Genomic DNA, 12500 nt, shown 5'->3' with positions numbered 1-12500 from the left:
TTGACACTATCGTTGCTAAGTCACCAATTTAGTGCTACTTGGTTCCAATGTCATTTTCCATTGGGAACCTACTAGCAAGTTGATAACTGGTTAGCAAGATGCTTCCGAGAAACTGGCCACAATCAAACTTGCTTGTGAACCTTCTGCCATAACAATCCCGCCCTCTTGATAAATGACCAATCGCATTCACTTTATTCACTATATGTAAAGTCGGGCACCACTCGAGAGAATTCGGAAATGAAACAGATGGAACAGCCATCTCCCTACAACTTTAAGGTGAGCAGATTTGTGAAATCAAATCTTGGGACATTTCCAGGAAACTGCGACAGTAATGGTTTCATTTGTTTTTACATTTTTATGAATATTTAAACAATAGAAAATAAATGTATACGCCAGGAATGCCTCTCCGCACTGTTAGTATTTCCCAATATTAATAAAATAAATAAATCGATAGTGTCATTAATACAAAACTAGAACTTTTCTTTTACTTTTTAACACATTATTTACACAATTGAAACAATTGAATCAATTATTAATGTAAAACAAGTGTCAGTAAAAAAAATCACTATTAAGGTTAAAACAAGTGTCCTCTAAAAATAGTTAAGTTAGGAGCTTGTTACATTGTTAATCTCCATCATCTGACACAGTACATCACTGAATAAAACCCTCCATGTTTTTGTGTGGCTCTGTGGAAGTAAAACTCCAGCCTCATTTGTTGGGGAAAAGGGTCGGAGGTGGGATATAGGGGTCCTGGTTACCAGGGCTCTCCAATTCTTTGGCGCCTAAAGAGGTCCGACGCCCCCTAAGGGAAGAATTACATGAGGAAAAGGAAAACTGGAACAGTAAATACAAACATTTATCCAACATTTAGCCTATGCCTCTGCCTGTCTGGGGAGACAGAGTTCCCCCACCCATTTCAATTAAAGGCAACAAATACTCATTCTGTTCAATTAGACTTATCTGCGTTAATATGAATCAAAAACAAGTAGCAGTCGAGCCTGCAGGGAAAGAAGGATATATGTTTATTACTATAACATCAGGGCCCTGTGCATCTCGAAGGAGCAGATCAATTTCTCCCACTAATGGGCCCTATGCACAGCTCCACTACCTCCTAAACTTTAGCAGCTCCTTTGTTTCCTGTCTTTCATTGTCAGCTGATTAATCCAGCCATCTTCTGACATCTGCCTGCTCTCTGCTTTACACTTAGTAGATTTTTCTTCCTTCTCTTCAACTGTTATCACTTTTCTCCGCTGTCATATTTGGAGCTAAAAGCAAAGGCACACAATAGAAAAGCACAACCATAAATCAGCAAAACAACTTAAAATAACTACTTAAATTAGCTTTATTTTATTTTTTTTTACCTGGGCACAAATCAAACATTTTTCACAAGTGTCAGCCCAATCCAAATCAAATGAATGACTAACACACTCACTACAACGCAGGGCAGCTTCCCATTAGTTGCATTTGGTTGCGACAAAGAACATCCGCTTCATCTTCTGTTTTAAAAGTGGTGCACTCTTTTCCTCATCTTTAACAGCAGCGCAACCAGCTACCATAGCATCTGTTTCTGAGTACAACATGCTCATGTGCTCTTTCTACATGCAACATTCTCCCCATATTCATATAACATGAAAATCGGGGGCCAGTTTTCTGGGTACCAGTTTAGCCAGGGACAGGTGGTCAAAAACGTGGACTATCCCCAGAAATGAGGGACATCTGATCAACTTTTTTAATGCCTCTTCCTGTCATCCAAAGATGATGGGAGTTTATTTTCAACAGCTCAATTCAGACCCTGCAGATAATAGAATGGATCAAGCATAAGTCAACCATTTATGCACAACTAGGCATCCATGTCAAACAGCGGCCCCTCACCCTTCCTGCAGCGGCCCTGCTCCTAATAACTTCAGTAAAATAAAAAAGATACGATAAAATTGATCAAGATCACGATTTGGAATTCAGTGCAGATTTGTTTTTATATATCCCAAAGAATTATATGTATTCACAAACATGCAATACTCTCAATTGTTTGGCTGGATATCTGTTGACAAGTTGCAGAAAAACCAAAAGCTTATCAACAGGCGTCTAAAATTATTCTGACTAGATATTTTTCCCCAACCCAATCAGTTTGGTTAAGATTGTTGAAATTAATGAATATCCTGAGAAACAAACAGTTTAGCTTCTAACCAGCAAATATTCAATTCCGTTTAAGGTCAAGTAATTAATTGGATCTTTGTGTTTTAATATATTTATCAGTTTTTGCAACGGTTTCATCACTGTGTCGAAGTTCAAAGCAGCTTTTAGTAAAATTTTGGCTGAAACGGAAGAATTTTGAGGCATTCCTGAAACATCCACTTTTTTCGATGCCAAGTTAGCAGCGGCAATGAAACAGGTTAACAATGTCCCACCAAGTTTAGTCAGAACTCCTGTCAAATATATAGCAAAAATTTTGTTTTTTTAACCTTATCATTTACATTTTCTGTTCTAATACTTTTTTCTACATCACAAACAAAATATCGATCTCATTCTCTCTCCAACCCCTGACTACATTGATATTGACTATGTAGAGTATACCAAGTAGGTTGAGTTTAACTATAATCTGAAAATGATGAAAAAGATTGAAAGTATATTTGTGTTGATAATTTGATACCAATATTCGTTCTTTATTAGATTTGTGATAAACAACAGTATAACACTGCTCTCTGTTCTGTCATTAAGAGCCTTTACTCATTTTTACCCATATAAACTTATCCTTATATACCTTTATACTGCACTTAGAAATGGTGCCTGACCAATCAGATGATTCAGTTGTGTGGAAAATTAAGAGACCTCATGAAAAACTGAGTTCTATCAAAAAACATTTTTATATATTTAGTGGTCACCTTTTTTTTTTTAACTATCCATTGAAAGGATCATGATTTATTAAAGGTAGATGGCAAAATTGAACCCAGATTGAGTCACTAAACAAAAGCTAAATGTATGCATTTTAAATAAATTCCTCTGTGTTGTTAAATTGGATTTTAAATATAAAAACATATGATAGAAATAACACAGGCTGTCATAGTCTATCCTTCTTTTTTTTATATAGACTGTTTTTACCAGTGTTATTTTCAAGAAAAACATAACACTTCTGCATTGATGCAGTTCTGTTTTGTTACCTGTTCCCAGACAAAACTCAACAGCTCTTTGCTATCAAATCCAATGTGGCAAAATAGTTTGTCGTCATAGAAATGCTCAAAACTGCATTGTCTTTAGTATGTGCTTTGAATGCCGACATCTAAGTTAATTTACCACACCATATACTTTTTCACTCCCCTCCAACCGATAATAGTCTTCCATCATGCTTCTCTTATTCCATCCCTCCCTGTAGTCCATTGTGTAGCTTATGCAATATTGTTGATGATTTCAGTTGAAAAACCTCCCTGAGGCTGATGTCTAGCTATATGCTACACTCCATTGACTCTCCCCATCTAGCGAATTTCCCCTGATAGTGGTACCAGCTAGATGAAGCTATGAGGAGAAAAGAAAGAAACAAGAAAGGAGAGAAAAGGAAGGAGGAGAGCAGAGAGAGGTAAAAGTGGGATGGGGGTTAATGAAAGGATCTACTTTAGCTTAGTGGGAGAAATGATTGAATTGAGAGGGAGGGATGTGGGATAGAGGTATTCAATATTCAGTGTAGTTTTGGATTTTTGCCGGAAGGGGGAAAAGACATTCACCCATATCATTTTTATATTTTTATACCCCGGGCGCTGTGATTAAGGAATTGATAAAGTATTGACTTTGTAAGTCTAGACGGCTCTTTTATGAGGCTAAATGTCCTCAGACAAAAATTTGTTTAAATGGAGAATAGAAAAACATTTGAAAAAAACAATTCTTTACAGAAACGGAGTGATCTAAATTTGTTTTTGGCAAGAAAGCTGCAGCTTGATCAGGTGTAGATCATGTGATCATTAACGGGAGGTATACCTCTGCTAGAAATTTGATGATTTATTATTTTCTTTTCTAATTTGCAGCATATGTTATATGCAATATAAAGGGATCTTTTTGGGTGAATCTATGACAGAATTTAGCTTTCATCCAGTTTTCCTCCATTTCCTTTTTCCTGATGCAGATTTTATAATGAGCAGACACTGCATCTATAAGGCTTATACCTCTTTTTAAGGTTTATACCTTTTGGGGATCGATATCTTAGGGTTATGAATGTAAATAAAAGATTGAAAAGAAAAGACCATACATAAAAACCTTATGTTAGAAAGTCTTTTAATCCCTTGTAGAACCGTCTCTCCATTCAGCTGTTTAACTAGACTTTAGGAGTAAGAGGGGGTAAAGGATTTTCATAGGTATAAAGTATAATAAAAACTAGATTCAAAGAAAAACCAGTGACCATGAAAGTTGATAATCAGACAGCTTTTTGTAACGTTTGCACAAACAATTTTTCAGTTTCTGTGCAAGATAATCTGCACATATTTCAGAACTGTCACTCATAAGCGAACTCCCTCTGACTGTGGGTGTGGTTGAACATATGTCTAAAGCTGCCTGCTTGCTATGTGCACACCCCCTGTTTCCAAACGGGGCGAACCTGCCTGGTTTACTTTGGGATGCAGAGATTTTACGTTGTATTTTCCCCAAGTCTGATCTGTTTTGCTTTGCAGCTGTGTCTCTCTTGCTGTCAGACGCATGACATTGCTGCCAAATTGCTGCATAAATCTGACCAGAATAGAGCAGAAATCTACCCCGGTCAGAGATATGTGAGCACAGTTGCAGAAGAAAACATGTGCAGTCTGACCATCCCCATGCATTTTCAAAGAGGTGAAAGGTGTTAATCTCAACCGATGTGTTAAAGCCTTTATGTCTTTTATTTTTTTCAAAGCCCCAATATTTGATCTGCAGCGTTTTTTCAAGATCTGCCACAACATTTTCTCAAATCTAGGGATAAATCAAACATTAGATGATCACATTTCTTTCTGGCTTTTGCTTTGCAGGGAATGTCGCTTGCAAATGTCCAATTAGAAATTTTTTTAAGGCAACTTTCCGTTTATTTTAAGCTTCCTGACAGTATATGTTTACAGAGCTGAGATTTTAAAAGTTGAAAAGTACATCTGCCCAAAGGCTTTCAAATGTATGTTTTCCAGGTTTTGAGTTTATGTTATTAGAAGAAAATGTGTTTACATAACAGTATGGAAAGTTTGCTTTTTATTTACATGGTGTAAAAGCTTTTCTTTCAACACCCCTAAGGAAAATGTTGCATATTCAGTGTGGCGCTCTCCAGCACTCTGCCTTGTTTAATGATATCCAGCAGTGATGTAGCTGTAGTTGAATAAGTGGATTTATTCTGAATACTTATGAAACCGACAATGTTTTGTATAAATTATAGGCTTTAAAAGCAGGTAGACAGTTCATGTTCTAACTACTTAATACTGTGATTTAAAAGACTAATATAATACCAGCAGGAGACTGAGTTGTTCTTGACGGAGAGATTTGTGTAAGGGTGGAATGAGGAATGGTGTGAATTTAATGACTATTTCATTCAGTGGAAAGCTTTATAGTTAAATATGGTTCAACATCGGTCTGCATTTACTCTTCTCCCTCTGTTTTACTCCAGGGTGCATTGTTTCCATTACCTGATACCCCTCACCAAGCAGGGAAACTATGCCATCGTAGCCAATGTGGAAAGCATGGACTACGACCCCCTGGTGGTCAAACTGAACAAGGACATTTCAGCCATAGAAGAAGCAATGGGAGCTGCCTTGCAGCAGCACAAGTTCCAGTATATATTTGAAGGTATGCTGGACCAAGGGGGAACTTTCAATCTTTTGAAAAAAAAAAAAAAAGAAAAAATAGCTATCGCTACAGACTTTAGAGTGTTTTAGAATTTGATATATAAAACATTACAATCTATAAACATTCCAAATGCAAAATACAGCATGACTGAAGCACCCGGAATGCTCTGTGACTTGTAACATTCCATGTATCAAATTTGTAAAACATTTTAAGCACGTAGAATATTTTATAAATGGATTCAAAGATATTACAAATATGTTGAACTGGTATTCTGTAACCTGAAATGGGCAGAAATGGGAAAAGTTTGTCATTTTAGCTTAGATCAATCCGAAAATGGTAATGAATTTTTTTTTTATATATTTCTATGCGCCTGCTTATTTAAGGGTTAAAGGACTGAGAAAAAAAGTTTTGCATTTTAATGTAAAAAAATCTGTTGGAGCCCTGAGTCAAACACCTTTGAGCATTCTTAAAATGTTTTATTCTTTCTTTTGTTAACAGGTCATTCTTCTTCCAAATAATGTTTTTTTTTTTTTGGTTTTCAGGTCTAGGCCATCTCATCTCCTGCATTCTAATCAATGGGGCTCAATACTTTAAGAGGATCAGCGAGTCTGGCATAAAAAAGATGTGTAGAAACATCTTTGTTCTCCAGCAGAACCTCACAAACATCACCATGTCCAGAGAGGCTGACCTCGATTTTGCCAGGTCAGTCTGTGTTTTTGTTTCCTGTTCTTTCAGGATGTGCTTCAAAAGAAAACAAAATCATCTCACCTAGAGCTCTTACAGAGCCTTTCATCTGTTGTCACATACTGAGAAAGCAATAGGTTAGTTGCAGTTTTAAGGCAAGGAATACTTGGAGACATTGGTCAGATATTATTTGTTTTCTTTTTGACAGATTTCTTGAAGATACTAACACTTTTTAACTTGCATAGTATTGTTATTTTCCTTAAAGTACTTAGAATTCTGTGTTGTTTTTTTTTATTTTGTCTATGTGGACTTTTGAATTTAAATCCCTCTGAAATATTACTTAATAAATATAATAAACATGCATTCAAATTCCATCTTCTGCACATGAAAGCTTCCCTAAGCTCAGAAAGATACAATATCAAAGCACCAACAGATGGTCAACTGTTTAGTTTCCAAGGGGTCCTTATGTTTTCTTCATGGTCATCTATGTAAATCTGTAGCTGGTGTTTTCTGCTGCTTTCCAGCAACGACAGGTGCCTACATCCTGAAGCACATGGCACAAAGAGGGGACTATGTATTTATGCCATTTTCTTCCCAGCTTTCTTGAAAAAATATGCCATTTATGTGAGTAACCGGGTTGAGGACATGATAAATATGTAAAAGAGTCCCGAGGATAGAAAAGATTTCCATCAGTTATCAAGAGCAGTTTGAAGGGAAAGTTGAAAAGGTTGCATGAATAAAAGTTGGTTTGCATGACTGCAAGACATGTGCTGTACGCAGAGATAATGGTTATTTAAAGCTAAAAGGTTAAGGAATGAAGGGTTTTAAAATTAACAGCTTGAAATGCATCGTCTTTTAACATCTCTTAAAATGTGTCACTTTTTTTACTACTCTGGTGATTGCGTGCCAGGCGAGTTTGGACATTATTATTTATAGACTTTGGTTTATACAGTATGTAGTGCCAAAAAAAAAAAAAAAACATGCTTAAGAGGTAAAGTGTATTGACCTGAACTGTTATGGACTCTACTGGATGCGGAGGTGATTAGCATGTTATTTCTTCCTCCTGTCAGCTTTGATTACAGGGAAATGGGGGTGATGGCTTTTTGTGTCTTTTCTCTCTTTCTCCCACTCTCCCTGATTACGAGGCGTGGGCGGTGTGGAAGTGTTGATTGGGAATTGCAAAGCTCATTGTTTACACATTCATGGCTTTTTGGATTGGCCGGCCTGCGGCTTCTAGACACAGACTGAGACAAAATCCAGACATACACACACCTGTAGTATATTCCTCACTCCCACACAGAGAAAAACGCACAAAACAGCCCATTAACATGCATATATATCTATATAGATATATATCTATATAGATATATATCTATGTAGATATATATAGTGTGTTTTTATTGATTTTTTTTACCTAGTAGTAGAACTTGCAATATGTTGCTTCAAAATACAATTCCGATTATAATTAATTACAATATTATCTATGACCATAATTGATCTTTCCAGTCAGTTGTGGAAATAATAAATATTGATTGTTTCGCTCAGTAGATGTATATCTAATAGAGCTGTACACATGAAATTCACATCAGTTATTGGGAACCACCCAAGTAATCTACACATACAGGAAAATCAACATAAATTAGTTCCTAAATTATGTTTCATAAGTGGAATAACTCATTGCTCTTGTGGGAAATAATTCTGCTTAATGTCAGCGCAAATAACTATCAGCTACTCTAGTCCCACTTGATTGTTTGCATAATGGTTTCTCATTGCTAATGTATCATCACACATGAGGAATTGCATCATGTGTAAAAAAAAAACAATCTCTTCAGACCTCTGCAGTATTTTCTGATTGTTGTTTTTCTTTGGAGCATAGCTGGAACCATAACTAGCTTCAACAAGGTGGTCCTCAAAGGATTTCTGATATTTGATTTCCTTATCAGTCAATAAATCATCAGATATTTTGTTAGCAAGGACCTCTTACTGATTAAAGGCATTAGATTAGCAACAAGCATTAATTATGCATACTAACTGCTCAGAACTACAGTAAAGGTATCGTGGAGGATTTTTTAAAAGACCCACCCTCTTCACTTAAAAAAAAAAATGCACGTGCAAGAGCGTGCACAAGCCCATTTTTCCATGTGCACTCCCTGTTTAAAATGTGCTGTTCTCATGGCTAATACAAGCTTACTGTATCCACATACAGCGAGGACTATATAGTGGACTTCTTGTCGCACTCATTTAACTTACCGTTCGGATAGATGATCACTGTTTTTGCCCTCTTTGTCATGTAACTCCTCCTCCACTGTGCGATGCCTGCACCATCTTTGTTATTATTCGCCGCTGTCGGATAGCGACAGCAAGCCGCAGTGACAGCAGATCCCATAATGCTTTGTGAAGAGAGCTCTCCACGCAAAGCATTCTGGGATATATCTGCAGTTTCTGAGGCCTTTCTTTTCTTCTCATACACTTCTTAGATACTTTTTCTCTTACCACCCCGGGCCATTTTCAAAGAACCGTGGTGAGAAAGGTAAGCTTCAATGACCGTTTGAAACCACAGCTATACGCCTGAAAGTGCTCATGCGCAGAAAAAGATAACTAACAGGGCGAGCGCGTAGAACGGCCCTATGTAAACATATCACCAGAATGATTTACAGTTATGAGGAGCACTTATTTAGATGTTCTACCAGGAAATAAAAGATTGTCCTCTATACCTTTAATAGGAAAAACCCATGAAGATAAAAATGTAAGTCTACATTCTAAACACCATGTTTGATGAGAAAATTCTTCTGTAAATTTCTCTGCCAACAGTAAAGTATAGATTGAAAAATCTCTGGAAATACCAGAAGATCATACCAGATTTGACCACAGTGTTGGTCAAAGAAGGCGTGTTTTATTTAGTCGATGGCTATATATGATAAATGTATTCTGGTGCATTAAATCTAATTTCACTTTGTTTCACAAGACCTTCTGTGAATGTTTGTTTTTTGCAATCAGTAGGCAGCTATTTTTCCCAAATAAATTAGATTTTCTCTAGATTATATTTTCTTTTTTATTATGTCTGGAATTTTTTTTTTTATTTAGATGTTGTTGCCCCTCAGTTTTCTATAATTAAACCATCTTCTTCTGTTACACTTAAACACTTCACATTTATTCACATTCTCAATACAATACCATCTGCAATAAGTTGCATTGGTGTGTAAAAATACTTAAACTACAGTAATACAATCTTATTTTTTTGTGACTCAAGCACATTTCTCTAAATATAGTTCCTTGGTATTAAGCAAACTCCACTTATCTGTGTATGTGATGATAGTAACAAAGTAAACATGTTAGTCCTTCATTGTCTCCCAGACAACAGGTTGGTATGGAGATTATGTTTATTTAAAGAAACCTTTGTTCATATTTCCTCTTTCTTATTTCAGAAATTTATCAATGACCTTAAAGTAAAAAGGTTATTTTGAGACTTGATGGCTTTTTTATGGCATCTTTTCTTCTTTTGCTGTTTGTTTAGCAATCCTAGATGATGAATAGTGATTCAGTTGTGTCTCCTGCCACCTTCCAGGACTAAGAAACTTATCTGATTTCTAAGAGAATGTTGCACAGATTTGTAATTGAGTGAGTAATCATCTTTGCTACACCTTTAGAGTAAAGATGCTGCTGAGACATGCAGCATTAACCCTAATTGGCAATCACAAAAGAATCTGAAAGGATGGAACTGATGGAGCGATGTTTATTTTTAGGTTTCCTGGAAGGAAATGACCGATGTTAGAAAAAAGCTGAATATCTGCTGCAGTTGTTTCCAGGTGTAACTGTGCACCTGTTTCTGTTTCTGTGTGTGCTGTATTATTTTTGTTTGTGTTTTTGTTGCAACCATGTGGAAAAGTCGTGTACAGGAGAACCATAGCAACCAATGATCTGGGTTAAAACTACACTAAGGCCCAGTTGTCAGCACTGCAGAACAAATGAAGACATGCGCACACAATCTTTTTTTGACTTTCCCATACAGTAAAGAATACTGGGCAAACAGTGTCACCTAGTGGTGAAATCCATGTTTACACTCAGTAGAAAAACCTGTGATATCTTACAGAACATCCAGTTGTAAATATTCCACCTGCTGATATAATCTGTTTGTGAGTGTGTGTGCGCGTGTGAGCAGGTTGTAGTTGTATCCTCCCAAAGCAGCCTCATGTCGCTCAGTCAGAAGTTTGGCAGCAGCATAAGCTTCTATGTCAAGGTCAAACACACATACACCCACACGATCAGAGAAACACACACACTCGGACCATCTGCTCAGAAACGGGACCTGTTTTGCAAACCAGTGTGTCACCGCAAAGTCACTTCTGTGTGTGTTGTTTACTGACGGCGCACTCAACCTTATCACTGCACTGATCACCTCTTATTGTCCGCTATAAACACACCTCTCTCGCGCGCGCGTGCTCACGCTCTGTCTGCTTTTGCTGATATTTATTTTTTTGTGTCACAAGCTGAGATAAGTCAAAAATGAGAAATTGCTTGTGAGTCTTTTATCTTGGAGGGAAAAAACAAAACAGGAGAAGCCTCAGTGGTAACACGACAGATACAAAAATTTAAAATGAGACTGAAAATAGATATTAAAGTACTTTTATATAGGTCAATGAATGGGATGTGTTTACATGTACTTAACATTTGCTTCTTGATGAGAAAAGGGAAAAAAATATTCCTGATATCAAATTAAAAGATCATACTATTAGCTGCTTATTTGACTGTAATCTTTGTAAAAGATCTCCTTATTATCTGTTATTGTACTTTAAACTCAGATTGTATTTGTTGAATATTTAAGAAAACAAAAATTCAGGTTCATACAATTGCAAATTTTATTAAAACACTTTTACAAGTCTGAATAAGCAATGATGGAATGCTACTGGTTAATGGCTTTATTTCTTGTCCCCTTTCTGAAAACATCCATTCACTGATGCTTTCCTGTATCCTTCTGTCCATCCAGCCATCCCAACTTTCTATACTGATCTGCTGCTTTTTTATGGCGCTGCTTGATTCTGCCTCTATTCTCCCATTCAACACCTTTCACGCTTTTTTGTATGTTTTTCATGTTGAAACGACCCCCAGGCTTAAAATGGCAAGTTGTCATGAAGATCTGAACGCTCCATTAGTTAGAATATGTTTTTCAGACGCCAACTGAGGCGCCGCTAAAAACGCGCAAAAAGCGAAGCTCTGAGCTGTCCGCTGACCCATGTATACAGGTTGGAGAGTTGTCATAACAAAGAGCAACAAATCTGCAGAAGCTTAGCCATCCAGTTAGCCTAAACAGCAGTCTGACAGTCTCATTGTAGAGACACCCCATGGTTCATCTCCTCTCACCCACCTGTCTGCTACTGGAATGGCCCCAGTGCTGCAGTGTGAATGTTGTAATGCAGTCAGAGACGCGCCTCCCCAGTGGATGTGCGTCTCTGAGAGTCAACGTGTTGGCAAATAAACTGTCTTTGGCTCTGGGCTCATGTGTGTCAAGGTGAAAGCCTGGTGTGTCCTCAGAGATTGTAGTTATAAGTACAGTTGACGTCCATGTCAGGAGGTAGTGGGTGTCAACAGATAAAGCGTTTGTATTTAGGCCGGGTTGCAGTACACTGTCACTTCTGTCTCCCTCCTTGTCACCTTGCATTTCTTGCTTTATCTCTCTCCTTCCTCTCTTTTTTCCCCTCCCTGTCTTTTTCTTGTTTTTGCCATAGTCCAATCGCCTGCGCCGCCTTCGGCTCAATTGAAATTCTCCTCCTCTCCGTCTACCTGCAGCCTCTCTCCTCTGCCGTTCTGTTTTCCTGGTGCACGCGCTAGACGGCGTGTGATGAGGCTGCTTTTTGTTTATGGAGCCTGTCTCCATGCATTTCGGTTTCTATATGCGCACCTCACAGCATGATGGCACTCGTCTTTGCTGATGAAGCCAGTCAGAGTTTGTGCTCATTCATGCGAATGTTTGTGCCAGTGCTGCATGATGAGACCGGTCTTTGCTGATGAAGCTTCAGCCTGATTCTCTGCAGACCTTTCCT

The 12500-nt window shown here is 37.5% G+C and overlaps 1 protein-coding gene across 1 annotated transcript in view; it reads left to right on the top strand.

Annotated features, from left to right (window-relative positions):
- The window catches only part of LOC107103977 (exocyst complex component 4-like), a 61105-nt gene that overhangs the window by 38265 nt on the left and 10340 nt on the right, over positions 1-12500 (top strand). The window contains exons 7-8 of the mRNA XM_015403855.1: positions 5600-5778; positions 6321-6480. Coding sequence (XP_015259341.1) covers positions 5600-5778; positions 6321-6480 — 339 coding nt within the window. The remainder of the gene's footprint in view (positions 1-5599; positions 5779-6320; positions 6481-12500) is intronic.

The sequence above is a fragment of the Cyprinodon variegatus genome, unplaced genomic scaffold (genome assembly GCF_000732505.1).
Source record: "Cyprinodon variegatus isolate N-32 unplaced genomic scaffold, C_variegatus-1.0 Scaffold1581, whole genome shotgun sequence".
Lineage (NCBI taxonomy): Eukaryota > Metazoa > Chordata > Actinopteri > Cyprinodontiformes > Cyprinodontidae > Cyprinodon > Cyprinodon variegatus.
This window is presented reverse-complemented; position numbering and strand designations above follow the sequence as displayed.